General features: G+C 41.1%; 1 protein-coding gene across 8 annotated transcripts; it reads right to left on the reverse strand.

Annotated features, from left to right (window-relative positions):
• Nucleotides 1-1503: 1503 nt before the first annotated feature.
• LOC113407088 (nuclear transcription factor Y subunit alpha) lies at nt 1504-20163 on the reverse strand. 8 transcript variants are annotated; one of them, XM_026655115.1, is made up of 10 exons: nt 20070-20163; nt 15695-15816; nt 13599-13682; nt 11010-11156; nt 8446-8577; nt 7529-7634; nt 6478-6644; nt 4984-5157; nt 4510-4602; nt 1504-2895 (listed from the first exon to the last, which is right to left on the reverse strand). In XM_026655115.1, exons 2-10 carry the CDS (start codon nt 15767-15769, stop codon nt 2842-2844), a joined length of 1032 nt encoding a protein of 343 aa, XP_026510900.1. In that variant the 5' UTR covers nt 15770-15816; nt 20070-20163; the 3' UTR covers nt 1504-2841. The 8 variants fall into 8 exon arrangements, with proteins under 8 accessions (XP_026510900.1, XP_026510901.1, XP_026510902.1 ...); XM_026655116.1 differs by having other exon boundaries at nt 13602-13685; XM_026655117.1 differs by having other exon boundaries at nt 6478-6626; nt 13599-13685.
• Nucleotides 20164-20269: the final 106 nt, after the last annotated feature.

A 20269-nucleotide genomic window follows, 5' to 3' on the forward strand; every position in this document is an offset into this window, starting at 1 on the left:
AGCACAAATGCATAGGTCTTTATACACCTTCTACAACTATGGCTCAGAGAATTTATTTGGGGGAGGGGCTATCTGGAAGAAGTTCTAGATGTTTTGTGAAGAGTTGTATAAGTTCTTAAAGAAAACAAACACTGGAGCTAATTACTCAGAAACAAGATGTCAGACCAACAACCTCCATTCCCTTAACTTCCCAACTTTCAGAGAAGATTCTCTGGGATAGAAATTGGTTGTAAAATGAAAGTAGAAAGACTGAGAGGCTCCCTTAATCCAGAATGGCACTACTCTTCCCACCCCCGAGCGTGCATTGGTAACCCAGATTGACAAAATGTACAAATGCTCTTAAAAAGTATTTACAATAATGTGTTCATTCAAACAAAGCAAAATATTTACTGTTCCTTCACTAGGAAAGAGTTTGATATTTCCTGAAATAGGGGACACGACAAAAAATGTTAAGCAAGGGTTTCATGTGAAGAAAAAAAGCACCATACTCTAATTGGCCAAAATATTTTAAGACGGAGCAACCAACCAGAGATGCCAACGATGTAAGGGCAAACTAATGCTTTTTGAATAATAAAAAAAAAAAAATTAAAATGCAAAATTATAGGTAACAAATACAACCTAAGATAAAATACAAAAATAATGTCTTCCTTTATTTGCATGTCAAGAATTGAAACTAGGGTTCCATGTCACCCCTTAACTATGAATGTCAACAACAAACTACAACACAGCTCCTTGCAAATTTTAGATCATGTCAACCATGGGGAGGAGGGGAGGGGGAGACATTGAACTAGGCAGGAAAGATGATCATCTTTAATTACAGAATACAGTCTACATGCCAAAGACAAATCCCAACGTAGCAATTCCCTTCCTGTATTTTCACTGGCTGAAATTTGGGAACCTTCCTAGGTGGCTGGGCCAAGAAGTCCAGTTCTCTTGGCATCTGGTCAGGCAGTCTCTCACTCCAGGCTGACTGCTGTCAAATTGAAATAAATCATTTCCACCTTTTCTGTTTCTCTCTTTGATCCTCTCTCACCTGTTTTTACTATTTTAGGTTTAGTATCCTTTTATCCAAAGGAAAGGGGTCTTCTGGTGGCATTGTTCACCCCTCCCTCACCTCTGTTTGCCACCCAATTTTCTTCCTCCAGTTTACACAACTAAATTGTTATTTTGAGCGTTCCTCCTGTTCATGATTTGAGGAGATGGTATAGGGCATATTCTCCAAACAACTGCGCTTGCTGTGCTACCTTAAGACAGACCTCTCTAAAATTTAACTAGCCTTTCCAAATCACCTTCTTCACTACTTCACCCATGAAGACTCTCCTCTCCACTGCTTTCATCATTCAGGCTCACCCACCACACTTAATTCTGGTGACCCAATAGAGTCTTAAGATTTAAAACACAGAGCAGCAAAAATTGGAAACAGCAGCAGCACCTTAGATGTGTAAAGGGGATCAGCTTAAGTGCGGATGAGGTAAGGGTGGAAATAGATAACTAAATATGACTTGCTAAAAGGCTATAGAAACCTCAGATCCCATTGCCAAATTTCAAAGCCAGGATGACGGACCAAGTTCAAAATCCGATAGTGGCTAATCACAAGGTATTTAACAGATGCCCACATAAAGTCGTCACAAAAAAAGGGAACTAAAAAAAAAAAGCAAACGTTCCTCCTTCATTCTCTAAGTGCCATGTTTATAAGAGAGGACATTTCATAAAAAGCTTGAAGGGATTATCAACGTTTGCCCTCACTACATAAATAGTCTTTGAGCTAGACCAGGATGCACCAAATTGAGCTGGCCTCTGCTCCAGTTGTGATGCAGCCATCCTTCGCCCTGAATAAGGTCAAAGCTCTGTACAGAACCATCTGCAATTTAAAACACACTCAGACAGCCACACTGGGAGATAGTCAATCCCTCCATTCTGAGGTTCCAGATTTCATCTCTTTTGGAGCAACCAAGTTCTGCACTGGCAGAGTAAAAACAGACACTGCACTTCTTTTAGAAGAGAATCTCAAACTTTTTTATCATTTTTATCCCAGCAGCTGGATTTCTCCTTTCAATGCATCCATTGCTAGCAACATGCCACCAGCGCCAAGGTTGTTTTCCCTACTTAACTCTGAGCTCTGTGTCAATGAGCCACTCCCATCTTACTCCTTGGAACAGATATACAATATTTCAATTCTTGTAAAGGTCTTGCAATATTCACAACAACTTGACAAGATGGTTGAACTTTTCCCAGAACGAGCTTGCTGTTTACTTTTACAGGATGGAGCTTAGAGAACCTCTTTCTGTTCTCTTACACAGTTCCAGAAGGGCAAATGCAACTACAAGTGAACAGTTCAGCTGTCAATAAATGAAGTCCAAAGCTGTGAGGACTGGCTATAAACAACAAAACTCCACTGGGAAAACAAAGCACTGTGGTGTAGCCATGTTAGCTCTGGTTGCTACAAACTGGATTACTCCTCCGCAGAAGGGCCATGGCTCTCTATGGTCTGTTAGCCCTGCTTCAGCATGCCAAAGTTATTGCTAATCACTGTGTCAGTTGGCCAACCTTAATTCAAGAAATGTAAAAGGCATGAGTTGTCAGACTTTCAAACCCCTGCATTGAATTACACGGGTATACCAAGAAGGTCCCTACAATTTCTATTTGCTGAGTCCACTGCAGTTAAAATCTCAAACAAACCACTTACTGGAAAGGTGGTTTTTGTTGTATAGAAAAGGGTAGGCTAAGATATGGTGATTGTCCATTGTCCCATTGGAAGGTTTGCTTGATACACTGGTAAGATAGGACACGCTTGCAGAGGGACAGGAAACTTGTTCAGTTACTTTTTCCTTCAGACAGTGGTTAGGATACTCTGATCATCTGTGTCATTGCTTCTTCATTTGCCTGAGTTGGATCCTGTAGATACAAAAGACAAACAATACTGTGACCCTGAAGAATTTTCCTTACAGCAAAGTACTTCTACTACAGCAGCCAATCCTTGAGGGCAAATATCTCCCTTTGTCCAAAAGAAAAAAAATTATATACAAAGAGTTACTGAGCCAGAAACTCAGCTTAGTATAAACCAGTGTCGTTTCACTGACTTCAATGGAGCTAACCCAGTTTACACCAGCTGAGGCGCTGGTACATAAAACCTACAGGTTAAGAAACTAACTCTGCAAGACTCTTCCAATCAAACAGCACACCTCCGGTAGTAAATGCAAGACTACATGATTGGGAAAAGATAAGTAACCTTAGAAGACAAAAGTAGCTTTGCCAAACCACCTTTTATTGCCATAGTTAGACAGGTGTGAGAGCTGCCAATATCTTCAATATTCAAAGCCAAGTGATGCTGTACCTTCAAACTGCTTTAGAAAGCTGGTGAACACAAATGCAGCATGCAGTTAGAACAGGGATTTTCAAACTTTTACCATTTGTGGACCCCTAAAAAATGTCAAATGGAGGTGCAGAACCCTTTGGAAATCTTAGTCTGCAGACCCCCCAGGGGTCCACGGACCACAGAGTTAGAATGTGGGATTCTAATTCAGAGGAACCAGTGAAGTTTTAGTTCCTGGGAGTAAAGAGATAATTTAAGGCTCTCCTTCCTTAAGGAATAACAGCTTACATCATGTCTCTCCTCTCCCTTAAGGAGTAACATCTACATCCCTTTAAGTTTAAAATGTTGACAGCATTACTCATTCCATCCCCGGAAAATTTATCCTCTCTCTACTGCAAACATTTCCCCCACATTTGCAAGGGACACTAGGATAGAAGAGGCACAAATTTACAGATGACAAGAACGCTGTATCACACATCATAGAGAATTATGAGTTTTAAACAGTATATTCCAGACTACAGCACTAAATTAGATGAATTTCAAGCAAACCAGCTCTGTTCTTTGACAACCGCTCACAACTCAAGCCAATCATATACTAGACATAGTTGGGAATCTTTACTTGGGAGGAGTTGGTATGGACTAAAGAAAGAAGTATCTTATCCCTAAAGAGAACGGATCTCTTAGGTTAAAGATACACTGCTACCTCAATGCTGTAAAAGGCAACGGTGTTTTCTATCCCATTATATTCACTTCTCTGAAAGCCTCTCCTGGCTCCTTTCACTTCATTTAAAACAGTGTGAAATATTAAAGCTACTTTTAAAAATAAAAAGATCCAAGCATGCCCACTTCTGAATTTCAAACTACATGCTCACTGACTTTCATCCATCTTTCACTACCATCTTGAGGCAGTACAAAGAGGAGCAGCTGACTGCACCTTTCTGTACAGGCAAACAAACAGAGCTATTACATTTCTCTCCATTTATAAAACAAAGTTGAATACAGGTTTATATTAAGATTACTGTGGCCTAGCTACTTGATTGGGGAAAGAGGACAAAGGCCAGGGGCTTAGCCCAACAAGGTCAGGAAAGCTGCAGAAAAATTAGAGCCCTTAAAAGTGTTTTTCTGAGGGCTACTCGGAAGGCGTGTGCAAATTCAGACATACAAAGAACATAGCCGGAAGCAAAGGTTTTGCTCACCTGCATATCCTTTTCCTTCGGTGAGAAAAAACGCCCACCTTCTCCCCGTTTCCTAGCCATGGCATGACGATGTCTAGACTCATGCAAGTATTTCTGCAACAATAAGAAAAAGAATGGTCACGAGTCATTCAATACTTTCTAGCTCAGGATTATTACTGCAGCTAACTGAGCACTCAGAACCAATTCCTTCTAATGAAAAACAAAGAATGCCTTTGAGGAAAGTCAGTGTACTCGCCAGTTACAATACAACCACATATACTTTCAACAATTAAGAGCCAAGGAAGTAAGTAGGATTTCAACACATGGACTCAAAAATGGCTCTGATATCTGTCAAAAGACAAAATGTGATGAGAAATATCCATTAGAATCAATTCCAATTGTCTCCATGTCACCCAAAATGTCTTCTATACCATTATAATGCAATGTCATTCCTCCACACGATGCCTAAAAAGTAACCTTGGGTTATATACTCACCCTCCTCTCTTTGGGGATTTTCCCCTCAGCTTCCAGCTTGGCTCGTGCCTGCCTCCTCTTCAGGATTCGGTGGTACTGCTTGGCATTTACATAGAGGGGCTCCTCTTCAAGCATCTCTGCCCCTGGCAATGGAATCCTCTGAATAGCTGGTACTGATCCAGCCCCTGGTACCATCTGTGTAAAGAAGAACACACTCAGATGCATATGGTTCACAGCAGATGCTACATACACAAAAGGAGATATGATCAGTCCAAAAATATTAATGCAGAAGTAACTGAAAAGATGTATTGTCTGAACAACTGTGTCTGCTTCAAAGTGATGGAGTATCAAAGTCAACTGCACACAATTCAACAAACTGTCAGTTACATATTGCCAATGTTTTTGATATTTTGTTTGTATAAAAAGCTAAATGTAAATAGATTATATTACAGTGTAAAGTTTCTCTAAACAAAATGTTCACTTTTGTACTGATTGTTTTGTATCGGACATTTACATGACAATGATATGAAAACCTGTTAAAATTCCTAAATAAAAAAATTAAAAAAAAAAAAAAAAAGCTGCACAATACCTAGCGCTCCAAGCAATTCATTTTCCTGTACAATGTAATGTAGTATATACTCATCTCTTCTATTGGTATTCTATTAGTGCATGTTCTACTTGTCTAACAATTTCTGTATGTTTATTAAACAAGTGCTATTCATAAAGTGTCTGCTGCCATCTAATGGAGCCGAACAGTAAAACACAAGCCAAGAGGGAATCTCAGCACAAATGTAGTATGAACATGAGCAGAACAAAGCCCTTATTTACCAGAAAAAAACATCTGCGGGATACTGAAGAATAGCAAGTTTTTGCTTGAACTCTTCAAATTTCTAAGTATCTCTAATAAAAGTTCCTTTAAATTAAAATTTTGAACTTCTTTGAATTTGATGATAAAATTATGGGGGAGAGGAAGCATGACCTATGTAATCACTCCTCAGAGATTAAACCAGGGCTGGTTCTACAGCCAGATGAGTAAGGTGGCCAACTTCCAGGGGACCCCATACCTCTTCTGTGTGTGTGCACGCGTGCTATCTTCTGATTGGCTGTCTGGCAGGTTTCTTGGGGTTGGCTTTGGGGTTTGTATTTTCTTGTTCAGCCACTCAGGCAGGTGGGGGCAATGAAAATGTTTTCTGCCGTGGCCAGCAAAATGGCTAGGACTACTCCTGGATTAAACATTACAATTTATTTATTCCAGTTTTTTTAAAGAGAGTTATCAGAAGAGGAAGCATGACCTATCTAATAATTTGCCACACAAATTCAACAGTACAATTATTTACTCCAATTTTAAATCCATATTAAGCCAATAGGAAGTCCTAATTACAACTAATTTCTGAGAAGACTGAGCATATTAGGTGAAACTAATATGAATCTCAAACCGCAGTTTGAAGATAGTAAACTTAAAATTTAACTTGTAAAATGACAAAGTGAAAAAGAACTTGGAAATTCCATACGTACCATAACCATTCCACCTGAATTGACCACATTTCCAGCAACTGGTAGCGTCACAGTTACAGTCCCTTGCCCACTGCTAGTTGTATTGGTGTTGGCTCCTGCCTGGACAATTTGTGCTCCTGCCAAACTGGCTGCTGGGATGGTGATCATGCCTGTAACAGGGACTGTAACTTTAAGAAAATAAAACACAAAACAAAAAAACAAAAACACGCACACAGAAAGAACGAAGGGAACACAATTAGTCCCACTTCTATTTTCATTCACTCACTCTTGGATAACGTACAAGAGGATGGCAAAAAAAATGTTACAAGCAACCATTAACCAAATCCCATCATCTGTCCTTAATACACAAATGCACTCAACTTTTCAAAGTGTTCATTTGTCATATACATGGGAATCACAGCCCAAATGTGAAGCCATTTCTCCAAAACCTCAAAAATGAAATGTAAATGCTTGCACTCCCCATTGACAATTTGTCAGGAACCCAAAGCTCATATTTTATTTAAACATTAAACCTGAAAGTGAAGAACTGATTCTTATTCCGTAATCCCATTTGCACTTTCCACACCAAAGAGCTTTTGTCCTATTTGCAGGCACAGTTATATTTGCAGATTCCTAGTAACCAGCCCTGCAAAAGGGGGCAGGGGATTAATTTATCTGCTTCACTGTGGTCTGGGAAAAAGGATTTCTGTAGCTATTTAAAAAGTTAGTTCTACAAATGTGAATCTATATGATCAATGTGAAAAAAATCTCCTGCACTTATTTGTACATTTCAAACTCTTTGTATCTGTACAGCTGTTACAGCACATTCTGTTACCAGCAATATAAGGCATATCAGAAAAAAATCTTACGGATGTCAAGAGTAGTAAAAACCTACAATTCCAACTCTAAAGACAGACAGAAGGAAGAGGAACAAAAACTTTTGCTCTTCCAATCGTCATGGTGTTCCTCGACACTAAGGAGCCAAGAAGAAATGAAATGGTATGCATCTCTCTGGAAACTTTCAACTATAACTTAAGAGAATGTGCTGTCCTTTATATGCCAAAGTTCATACCTTGTTGAAGAATGGTTCCATCAGCATTAACAGGCTGATAGACAATGGTCTGGCCTTCTGCTGTCTGTGCCACCTGCTGCCCTTGAACTGCTATCTGCTGCTGGGTCTAAATGGAACAAAGATCACCACAAATTACAAACTGCTGAGAAGTTAAAGATTTCCATCCCTGTTAATGTCCATATTGAACCCGAGGACATGAGTCTCCATACTCAGAATAGAATTGTGTATTTACACGCCAATTTCAACTGGAGATTAAAAGATACTTCAAATATATACAAAACTTTTACTTAAATTTGTTGTAAGGAACAAGACAACTGGGGAACTAAATTAACTGACCAAATCTGAGATGCATCAAGAACTTCTTGTAATATTATTGCGTAATAGTAGTAGCAACCACAAGTTTTTCAAAAGTTCTTCATGGGAGACATCTCAGAGTTTAAAAAGGGCAGTTCTACATACACAAATATGTTTAATATACTGGGATTTCTTTTTATTTATTTTTTTTAAGATCTAGGTCTCATATTTCATGATCGACATGTTAAACGGATACTCAAGTAACAGTAACAAAAAAAACTGTTCCTAAATAAAAAAGATTTCACAAAAGTCAAATGTAACTATAACTGTTTACAATTTTTTGGGGTGGGGAATGTTAAATTCAACAGTATTTTTCATTTTAAACATTCCCATTCAGGGAATCCCAAATCAATAATGTACAAATAAGAACCAGTTGGTAAAACTAAGTGACAAATACAGTTATTCTGTCCCAGCAAAGCGATTTGCAAAAAAGAAAATAGCATAAAAGCTGATGTGTTACAAATGTATTTATTTTAATATCAGATGGTTCTGGATACTAACTTTCTAACATCTGCTCCCTTATTGTAAGCCCATTACAATCCCTTTCATGCTGGTGCAGTTACCTGTGTCTGGCCAGCGGTAACTGCAGTCTGTGGCTGCTGAATAATGATCTGCTGGGTCTGGCCCTGCTGACCCTGTACCTGCACAGCCTGGCCACCTTGAATCTGAATCTGGCCTGGCTGGACCAACTGAATCTGTGGAAGAAAGAGTCAGAAAGGAACATTAACTAAACCTGTTAGATTTTTCCCTTTGGTCTCAGCATTATCGAAGCATCTTCCAACAGTCATCTACTGCGGCCATTAGGAAAACCCCCACTAACTTTCCTCTTTTAATGGAGACAGTTTGTTTTAATGTATTCCTGCCCCGTGACATAGTAATCACCGATGCAAGGGAGGATAAGACTAAGCAGAAAGGAGCAAATATACATGCTCATGTCATCATGCCCCATCAGTTTTCCACTGTTTACTAAATACAGCATGATCAGAGAGAGAAATACACTAGCCTTGAGCATGAGACCAGGGATAATACTTACCTAAATCACAGGAGGAATGGGACTTTAAGGGTTAATTAAGATAGCTGTAAAGTATCACAAGTGCTAATTATGAAGCACATAAAAAGTAGCCTGGTATTTACAAAAGCGTAAGACTAACCTTGCAGAGAAGAGATACTTTCCACGCCCCCCTTGGTGCACCTCTCAGGATAAATTGGAATACTGTCAGCCCCCATTGCTGAAGATTCCAATTACACACTTTCTTCTAATATACAGGCTGTTTAGAGTATGTTACACTGAGAAATGATAGTAGTGTTTTCCTAATATATAGTGCCTTTCAGCCAAGTATACTGAAGTATTTCACAAGTCACTAAAAAAGCCCATCAACACAGCAAGTTAGTGGCACAGCACAGACAAAAATTCTGTGACACCAGACACAATCCCCATGATCTAACTAAGTTGCTTAACTTTTCCACCCTTTGTTCTTGAGGAACACTTATCAAGGCCTTGCCTAAAACCAAATGCTATCTTTTAAATAAACAGTTCTATCCAATGTGTATTACTGAAAAATAATCCTATCCCATCCAGCACTATTACTCTCTGTGAAGCCTGGGGTTTTAAATTCTTCTCCAGCCTTCATACATAGGAATAACTGAACTTCATGTTAGTCCTGAAGCATTTTCAAGGAATTCTATATTTTTATGGAACAAGCACATGAGTAGGCATGGAACTGCTGTGTGTTACAGCTGCCAAGAATCAGAAAAAGCTCTGGCTGCATTTCAGGGGATTGTGCTGAGTATATTTGCAGCATCCATTGGAAATATACTTGAAATACAGAAGAAGCTTCACTTTAAATATTTGGTTGTGACACAGAGGCTCATGGGCTACAGTTGGCAAAGAGTTCACTATCATGTAACAGCAACGCCTAAAAAGCCTGACAAATGCACTATACCTAGCCCCTGCTTTCACAGTATGTATCCATAAAGAATGGCATGTGAGGTCTCGAATAAAAAGTTTATGTCATACTGATCCTCATAATCACTGCATGACATATGTACGAATGATATTTAAGGAGTTGTGTATACACATTGAAAATATGTTTTGAAGTCTGTCACTGATCAAAGAGAAAAATAGGTTTCTTCAAGACAGAAGGTAAGAGTATATCTCTCTGTCAAATATAAATTAACCATTGGAAGCCAACACAATGGAAATGCCTTTTATATATGAAGTCAACAGGGGAATGGAACGTCAACAGGGACACAAGACACTGGAGACAGAACCACAGGGGGCTGTCCTGTCTCTGGGAGCAGACAATGAACTTTGGGGCATACAAAGGAAGGCAAAAAGACTTTATCTGGCACCTGAGGAAGTAAACAGACAGTGCATCTACATTCATGAAAATGGGATCTCAACCAGGCTTGGTTGAAATGCTGCAGAAGACATTTGGGGTGAGAAACTTCCTTAGACAGAACCTTAGCTTGCTAAATTAAGTTTAATCTCTAGTAAGTGAGTGATGACTTGGTTTTATACATAACCTGTTTCCATGATGTTTACTCACTATCTCTTAAAATTCAATCCTTGATAATAAATTCATGCATCGTCATCACTATAAATACAACTCCATGCTGTAGTATTAAACAAAGAGCTGACACTGGGTCGAATCATTCAAGCCATACACAACTGCCTTCGGGGGACAGCTTACCTGGAACAACTATCAGGTTTCAGTGGATAAGGGGCTGCACACTATGGGGGAACACTTCAAAGTGGCTCAGAGATTGGGGTGCACCTATTGTTAACCTGCAAGGCAAAGTAAGGGCTGGCATAGCCCTGAGGAAAATATTTAGAGGCTAACAAACTGGAGGCCTCAGGTAGCTGGCACAAGTTAAGTACATTCAATTCTTCCTCTCGCTGGAGGGAGGGAGAGATAACAAGGGGACACTCAGTCCTGGGCACCTGGAGAACTGTCACGGTAGTTCATACAATGCTCACTGGGGCAGATCCTCAGCTGGTATAAATTGTCATGGCTCCCTTGACTTCAAAGAAGCAATGACAATTTACACTAGTTTATGATCTTCCCTAGGACAGTCATAGTTCATTCCTTGACCGTTATGATTAATGAAATGAGAGTGTACTGACCTGCTGCAATCCTTGCGATCCAGAAACTGGGACTTGCATGATGGTCTGACCCTGACCCCCAGGCACAGCTTGCACCATGATTGGCTGGCCAGTAGATGTGATCAGCTGACCTCCGCTTACTTGTACCATTAATGGCTGACCCTGGACCTAGAGAACAGAAGAAACAACGAACAAGACAATGAAGCAACGTCAGATGATAAAAAAATCTCAAGTGAAATTGATAAATATTAAGGGCTAAATGTTTATTTCAGTGGAAGGGCCATGAAAACTAAATAATAGTCTCTAAATTGTTTTTATGCACAACTTCCAACAAACAAGATTTCTAAAAGTGTCTCCATCTTGTGTTGCTGAATTTAGTAAGTTGTCCTTTTCTGCTACTGCCTAATCAAAACCACAAAGTCCAGATACAATAAAGCATGTACAATATTTACATAGTACATATGGCTAAATTGTCCATACACTAACATAGACAGGGATTACCTCTATATACAGCCTGAGAACTGGAACCTTTCAAAAAAGAGCTCACAATCCACAATAAGTCTTTGTATTTCATTAAGAAGTCCAATGCAGATGAGTGAAGGCTCCAATATAAAGCTACCTTGGCAGGTGGGGTTCAAGAAATTATATTCTCATAGCATCTTAATTTCCAGATGGCTATGGCATGAATTGTTCTTGGAGCATCTTCTTGTGATCATAAAGGGAAGTTGTGCTTGTAACAGCACAAAGTATGGCTCAGAAAGGAAGAGTGGATGAAGTGGACCAACAAGTCTTGGAATGGTGAAGGTTTCTCGATCAGACATGAGAGCCCTTACAAATATTCTTTGGGAAGAGGCCTGGGGGAGAAAGGAAGGCAACGGAAAACTCCATTCAGCTATGCTTATCTAGCAAGGAAGAGAGCCATCTGCACCAAAATAATATGCCAGACGAAGAGCTCAATAAAAGCCACATCTTTAGGTCTTAAGCTTGGAGTGGGAGGCAATTGACAACAGGATTATTCTTCACTGCACTTAACACATTTCATAGAAGTGAAGAAAGAGCATAATAGAGCAATCACTGAACTCCAATTTCAGTTATCATGGAAACTTCAAGGATTTTCAAAGGCAAATGACCATCACCTCTGACTTTAACCTCCAGATCTCTCATTTTTGACACTTCTATCCCCCACCTTTCAGCTAATTACAGTGCAGGAGAAACAATCCGTGATTGAATTATCAGTAAAAAACTTTCAGAATTTATGAAATTATCTAAAATAATAAGGTCCCTTAAAGGAAAAAGCTCCGATTTCTATATGTTGAAATGCATTAGTGGCTTATACAATGACACACACATCAGCAACCCTAGGTATGTATCAGCTGTCAAGCTCCCAGATAGGATATCCTGGCTTCATTAAGTCATCTGATAGTCCTACTACTCAGTCTCTTCCACCCACTCTTCCCACCATATAAAAACCACTTTCATTAATGAGAAGTGAACAGTATGCATTACAATATAGTGAAAAAGATGCAAGCATGCATACATCAGCTACAAAGCAGCAAAAAGTAATTAGCATGATATGCTTAAATTGAAATAAAATGATAATATAAATCCAGGATTTTTGTTAATGTATTTTTAAAATGCAAGCAAGAAAGGAGAGATGAAAAGCAAACTTTTCAGCAATAGGACTGTGATACAATCGAGCTCCAAGCAATTGCCTCCAATTCTACCAGCTCACCCTCTTTCACATTTTAGCTCACATCAGGAAACCACTGCATATACTTCATTATTCGCAGGACCATTCTGACCATCTAGAACTTTTTCTCTCTCCAAAGAACAGAGGAAGACCCCCCACCCCAAAAAAGACCCCAGACATGGGTAGAAAAAGCTGTATCAATCTTGTAACATCTACCATGAAGGGGTTTTTCCATCCCTTTAAAGAGCTGCCACACAAACCAATGAGATGAAGCTTTTAAGATGTGGAACATTTCACATGAACAGAAATCAGGGTTTGAAATAACCTGCATCCCTTCCCAACTGGTAGTGAGTTTTGGTAGTAATTAAGATGCAATTTATGGATCTGCTTGTGTTGTCACAGTAGAAATATGTGGTCAGTAATTATCTCAATCCCATAGTAGGCGAGAAAATCCTCAGTTTTTGTTTCTAGTAAGAAAAAAAATTCTCTCCTCAACCCCACTTTGGCTTCTTTCCACAGAGAAAACACACAAAAAGTCCCACTCAGCACTGGATCTGAGAGGTCTGAATCTCTGAGCTAGGTCCTGGAGTTTGTTTTATCTCTTGCCTGCAAGTTGTAATTTTCTCCTGCTTCATTCCTATTTCCACCAAAATTCATCTTCATAATCACACCAGCAGAGAGTTTTGATGAGTGGATCAGGGTTTGGCTGCATGCATTTTAGATCCAACAAACAGCTCTAACCGCTTCATTCGTTTTATTGAATGAAACTGCAATTAACATATGTCCCAGCTGCTACAGACCAATGAAACTGCTACTAATTCTGTCCCTATTTCAAACCCTGGTAGAAACACAGCATTAGAGATGAGGCGATGGGGAAGTTCATGCAGTGCTCACATAGACACAATTAGAGAGATCACCACTACCTGGAGGGTCTGGACTTGCTGGCCTGAGGCGGTTGCCACCTGGGCCTCTGTCTGCAACTGGACAGCAGTGACACCACCCTGCTGCTGGGAACAGGAACAGGAATAGCTTGAAACTTAACAACAAGGAAATGTAGAGCTCAAGGCAAGAGAGAACCTTACTGATGGGACAGGGAAAACTTAAAGTTCTCCTATCACTTGTTCTTGGAACACAGGAATGCTGAACATGCTCACATAATCTTAGAAAAGGAATACCAGCAAACCCGATGTAGGCTCACTGGCAGGAGACAGCAACAAACAGAACATAACGCAGACAACACTGTCAAGGTATTTTTCAGAATTTGACATTCCTATTGTTTTTTAAATGATTCCATGTTTATTTAAGTGTTTTCCCTTTAATTGCACATATTTGTTATTACAGAGGTGCGGTTGCTCTGTCAGACCCCGACTCCCAAATAAATGGCTCCAAAGTCCTTTATCCAACAGAAAAGGTACAGCATGGACAGCAGCAAAGTAAGTTTTACATACCCAGCCCATATGCTTGAGGGGCAATCTGAAGAGAATAGTTTAATCTCTAATGACCCATCCTATCTCTAACCTCTTAGGAGAGATTCCCAAAAATAATCAGTATCAAATGCAGTAGTGGTTTGAGAGACATGGACATCCATCCCCAGAGAATTAGACTAAGATTGGACCATTCACATTTTGTTAAAGACAGCATTCAAGGATTCCTTTTCAAAACAACCACCACATATGCAGTACTACATTAACTTTGAAAATTAATTCAAGAAATTAAAACTAGGTCAAGGTTTGGTCCTACTGCCTTTTGCAGAGTCCCTTTAAAGTGTTACAGGATTACAAAATGTCAATCTACCAATCAAAAGTGTTGATTTTAGCCATCTATCAGCATCAGATTCATGGTTCTCAATTATCCACAATTTATTTTCTTTATAACTTAGTGATGGTCTCTGTAAGGGCCACATGCTGTTCCCACTGAAGACAAAGTCAATTTCCACAGTGGAAGTAGGGCCCAGCCTGATGTGTCTGGTATTTACACTGCTTGACAACCAGCAACAAAGTGCTACACCTCTACCTCGATATAACACTACTCGATAGAACATGAATTCAGATATAACCCAGTAAAGCAGTGCTCAGGGGGGAAGGGGGGGGGCCTGCGCACTCCGATGGATCAAAGCAAGTTCAATATAACACAGTTTCACCTATAACGCGGTAAGATTTTTTGGCTCCCGAGAACAGCGTTATATCGAGGTAGAGGTGTATTTTAAATTGAAAGTGTGATTCATATTGTCTCACTCATGTGCATAGCAGAAATAAACTAAAGAGCTCACTTCCACTGTCCCAAACAAAAGCAAATAAGGCTTGATGAACACAGCTAATCCACATAACCAGCTTGAAAATTCATCACAATATGAGGCTAGGTAAAGATAATATTTTAAAAGCATGTCTAACACTTTCATAAAAGCAATTCCACATGCCTGAACATTATTGTACCCAAGCCAGAAGTTAGTTTTTGGAGGAATGATTCAGACAAACAGTCCAACAAATGACAGACTGATCAGTACAAAGCAAAAGGTCTTTGTTGCAATTACTTTGTTATTGCATTCACCCGGATCTTTCAGTGGGAGCAGAAAAAGTGATTCACATGAACATCATTGTTAATGGAAAGCTGGAGAAATTCTCAAAATTTGCTTGAAACCATCCTGTTTCAACCCTTGAAGATAAACAACTGTTTGTGAACATTAAGTGCTCAAATTTACGTTTTGTTTCATTTAAGATCTTCACTAAATTTTTATTATTTTTGTTTGTGTCAAAGTCCCTAATCTAATTCAACTTTGCATTGTATGTATCAGTTGTTTCTATTATTTTATTTAATATAGATTAGAAATGCTAATATTCAAGCGCACTCCAATGACAGAATGAAACTGCTGATCAAGGGATAAGACAGTCAACCAGCCATGCATCCAGTCACTCTCACTCAGCAACTTGATGGCCTGGTCGAACTGTAGAGAACATGACATGCCTTATGACCAAATATCAGGACCTCTAGCTCACTCTTTAAGATAATTTTTCCATACCTGCTGCTGAATCTGTCCAGCTTGCACAACGATCTGTTCTGTGGAACTGTTGCTGTTTGCTGTGTACTGCTCCATAGTGTCTCAGTTCCAATCTTGTGCCCAATGCACCTCAGTCTGGATATCTGACAAGACAATAAAAAATGCATCATTGCTGCCTCAATGGCTCAAGATAAGGATCAGTTTACAGTAGCTGGAAAACAAGCCATCTAATGACATTTAGATGACACGCCTTAACAGTCAGAACACCATTGTTTCAAGTAAAGGTCCTACACTGTGTCATTTGCATTTGTAGTAAGAGACAACATATTTTAATGTGAAAATTAAGTATTTTCCTAAAACTCATGTGTAAAAAGAGGCAGCATCGTCCAACAGCTTGGGCACCAGACTGGGATTCAGAACAGGGTTCTATTCCCAGTTCTGCTGCTGATCTTGGGCAAATTATTCCACCTCTCCCGTGCCTCTGTTTCCCCTACTACCATTTGTCTGTCTTGTTAGTTTAGATTGTAAACTCTTGGCCAGGGACTGTATCTTACTATATGTATAGATAGCACTTTGTGCATGGGTGACTCGATCTCAGTTGGGTCCTCAATGCACTACCACAATATACACTAATTATAATTAATAAATAAAACGATGCAGTGCTGAAAAGCTCATTGTAAACATCACCTGAACACCAAGCTACATCTCAAGAATTTCATAGATTTTCAGTTAGACAATGACGTAACAAGAGGGACTGAAATACCCTGTGCTCTTAGGAATGAACAGTTTTCCCCATTTCTTTTCATGCTTCTCTTTTAACTTGAAAACAGATGGCTTCTCCCATCTCTCTCCTTTTCCTGATCCCTCACTCCAATGCACAGGGGAGAAAAGGCTGAAGTAAAACCATTCATTCCACATCTCTCTTTATTCTCATCTCCATTTCTTCCTTTCCTAGTTGATTAGCAAATGAGGAATTCTGATCTTCACTTGTAATGAAGCATTTGTTCTACTCTACCATTGAACAAGTCACTGCTATCAAGGTTCAAAGCCAGCCTAAATTTTTCATCAACTTTAAAAAGAAAAATAAAGGAATTAGATTTGATATCTGCACAGGATTTAGTCACAACATCCACTGACTTCAACTGGCTGTGTAATGTCAGAGACAAGGTGGGTGAGGTAATATCTTTTATTGGACCAACTTCTGTTGGCAAGAGAAACAAGCTTTTGAGCTACACAGAGCTACACAGAGCTCTAACTTCAGTTAGATTCCAGACCTGAAGAAGGAGCTCTATTTAAGCTCAAAAGCTCGTCTCTTTCACCAAACAGAAGTTTAACTCACCCACTTTGTCTCACTAATATCCTAGGACAGATGTGGCTACAACATGTGTAACGTGAGTCAGTTAACATTGCAACGAAGACTTAAAATGTTGTAATTCCTGGACTTTATGTTTATCTTTGCAACCTAATACGCATGAATTGTTTTGTATTTATCATAAAGATCATTGCAAAAAGGCTTTTCATTGATTTACTCATCTTTCAAAATAGATTGATTACTTTGAAGATTGTTAGCTCAGTCAAATGAATATAATCAACATGCATCAGGCCAACAAAAAAACAATGCGCAGTATGCAGCAGACAGACTACATGGCCTAAACGTGGTAACAATTTGCTTATTCCCTCTGCCAAAAGCTTTGTTTGGAATTAAGAAATACAACTACCCCTCTGATCAGAGCAAAAATCTGAGTCATGGCACAGAAAGATACAACATTGTGCTGCAACTGTAACTTTATCTGTCCTTGGCCCATTTAGAGAGACAAGGTGGGTGAGGTAATATCTTTTATGGTGCCAACTCCTGTTGGTGAAATAGACAAGCTTTCAAGATACTCAGAGATCTTCTTCGGGTCAGTAGTGTTTTTCATGGCCCAGCAAAATAAGAGTGAATTTGGGCACTGATTTCAAAACTTGACATAAATATGGTTGCATTTTAGAAAGCCCAGCGGATAGATATGTTCTCCTTTTAAAGGGTTCAGCTAAGTCAGACCACCTCAGGCCATGTGCTTTTCTGATCTCATGAACTAAACAGGGCTAGGCTTGATCAGTATCTTGGATAGGAAACTAAGGAAAACCCAGGACATTGCAGGAAGTGGTGGTGGCAACATGACCAGTGGCACTGTGACTTCAAAGTCCGTTTAGGAGACCGGTCTTCTGCTTAAAATGTAATGCTGAAATCCTGATTACATGGCCAGGAAAAATTCCCATCCCATTTTGCAAGAGTATAATCATTAATACTGATAAAAATAATTTCTAGTTGTTAGTTACATTCTGCCTACCAAAAGTTCTCCCTCTAGTTTCAACCGCATACTGTATTCTTTATTTCTGTCCTAAATACTTGTGCAGTATCACATGAAACAGCTCCCACATTCCATCCTTCGCGGCGGCATTTCAGCAGTGAGTGCAGGGTGCCAGCCTATTATATAGCATGTAAGCCAAGCACATACTAGCAAGAAGTTCCTTGATTTCCTCTACTCTACAAACAACCTTTAAGCAGAGACCTATTAGTCATGAATACTTTAAGACCCAAATGCCAGGCCCCTTCTTCCACACCTGAAGTTCTGGGAAATTTCTCCTCAATCCAGCATTTTTGGGGGTCAGAATAAGAGAAGAGAATGAGATTTTAGACATGCAGGATCATGACTCCATCTACTGAGGAGGGGAAGCAGCAGGGGGGAAAAAACTACTTTTTTTTGTTTTTTAAATACAGCGTATTTGTCCATAGACAATCATTTAACATTTTGTTGCCTCATAAGAAGGCACAGAGAGAATTTTCTCAAACCAGAATTTTTAAAAATTAATGATTCTGTATTATGCTGCATGCCCCTCCTTCAAACTGCTGGTCTGACTGATCACAAATCCTGTATAACTTGAAACTAAGGTACTTTCTACACTAGAAATAGTTGGTTGGTATAACTATACCAACAGACCCTCCCAGTGTAGATGCAGTTTATGCTGGCAAAAGCATGCTTTTGCTGGTATAGTTTATATGCCAGTTCTCTGAGTGAAATAAGCTATACTGGCAAAAAGTTCTTTTGATAGTATAACTGCATCTACACTAGGACGTTTGCCCATATAAAAATGTTGCTTAAAAAAAACCCCACCACACCTAAGCGACATTACCATACCAGCAAAAGTTTCTAGCGTTAACATGGGTTAAGTATAAAAATGAAAGCAGTTATACCTCATCCTGTACTTCAGTAAGAACATTAATGACTAATCACATCCACTCTCCCCAAAGTGCATCAGTGAAAGTCAAAGAAAGAATTCAGCCAAAAACAACAGCTCAGGAGAGTCATCTTGTGTTATTCAGCAGCAATAGAGACGCGGAGGCCAGTTTTCATTATTAACCTCATCTGGAACCTGCAAGTCCGTGTACGCATCTAGAGATTTTCAGTCCAGTAGAGCATTATGTGCCATTTGTCTAGAATGGGAGTTTGATTGTGGTGAGCTGCTGACAGCAGGATTTTCTTAGCCCACAGAGCGCTCGGTGCTGATGAGGGGAAGGAAATGGCAGGCAGCCCCTCTATGGGGAAGGGAGAGACAAACTCCTAACTGCTTACCAGAGCGTTTTTAGCTGCACAGCTGTTCTCCTCGGGGAACGTGGGCCGGGCTGCTCTGTACTGTGGGGTAGGGGATGGGGTGCATAAAGGGTCCTAATCCCTGGGGGAGGCGGGATGCACACAGGGTCGTGCCTCTCATACTGGCCACAGCTGCACGGGAAGTGGACCCGGGGGGGGGGGGGGATCCTGACCGCTCCCCCGCCCAGGCGCGGGCTGCAGCCTGCTCAGTAGCTCTCCCCCGCGGGGGCACACGCAGCTGGTCTCCGCTCCGCGAAGGGGGAGGACGGGTGGCCCGGGCCCGCGCACACCGCGAGGCCCATGTGCCAGAAAAGCCAACGGGGCTCGCCAGAGCCCCCTCCCCGGCTCGCCGAGGGCGGGGCCCGCGCAGTGGCGGCTCCCTTCATGGCGGCCCCTTCTCGCTGCACAGAGCTCCCCGGGGCAGAGTCCCCACCCGGGGAACGGCCCAGAGCCGGGCCCCTCCACAGCGCGGAGCGGGCTCGCCTCCCTCTCCCCCGAGGGCAGACCCCGGCCGCCCCCTCCAGCCCGGGCGGCGACCCCAGGCCCTGCTCCCGCCTCTGCTGCTCCCCCGGTGGCCTCTCCGCCCCGGGCCCTCCGCACGCGGCGCGCCCGTCCCAGGCCCAGCAGCACGAGCCCCGTCCCTCCGCTCCCCCAGTGCCCGGCCAGCCGGCCCTGCGAGCGGCCTCCTGACTGGTCACTCGGCCCCGCCAATCCCGGCGCTAGGGCCGGCGCTCGGGGGCTCCATATTGGCTGCTCGCACTCACCGTGCCTCGCTCCCCCGGTTCGGGTCCCGCTCTGATTGGCTCCGCCACCGGCCCCCGAAACCCAATCAGCGCCTCCACTCAGCCGCCGCGCAAAATGGCGCCCAACCCTGAACAAAGAGAGGACGGAACTCAGGGCGCATGTGCCGAATAGTTCCGCCCGCCGCAGCTCTGCAGGATACGCCCACCCGGCCCGACCTAGC

Source organism: Terrapene carolina, unplaced genomic scaffold, assembly GCF_002925995.2.
Source record: "Terrapene carolina triunguis isolate 2854851 unplaced genomic scaffold, T_m_triunguis-2.0 Scaffold197, whole genome shotgun sequence".
Lineage (NCBI taxonomy): Eukaryota > Metazoa > Chordata > Testudines > Emydidae > Terrapene > Terrapene triunguis.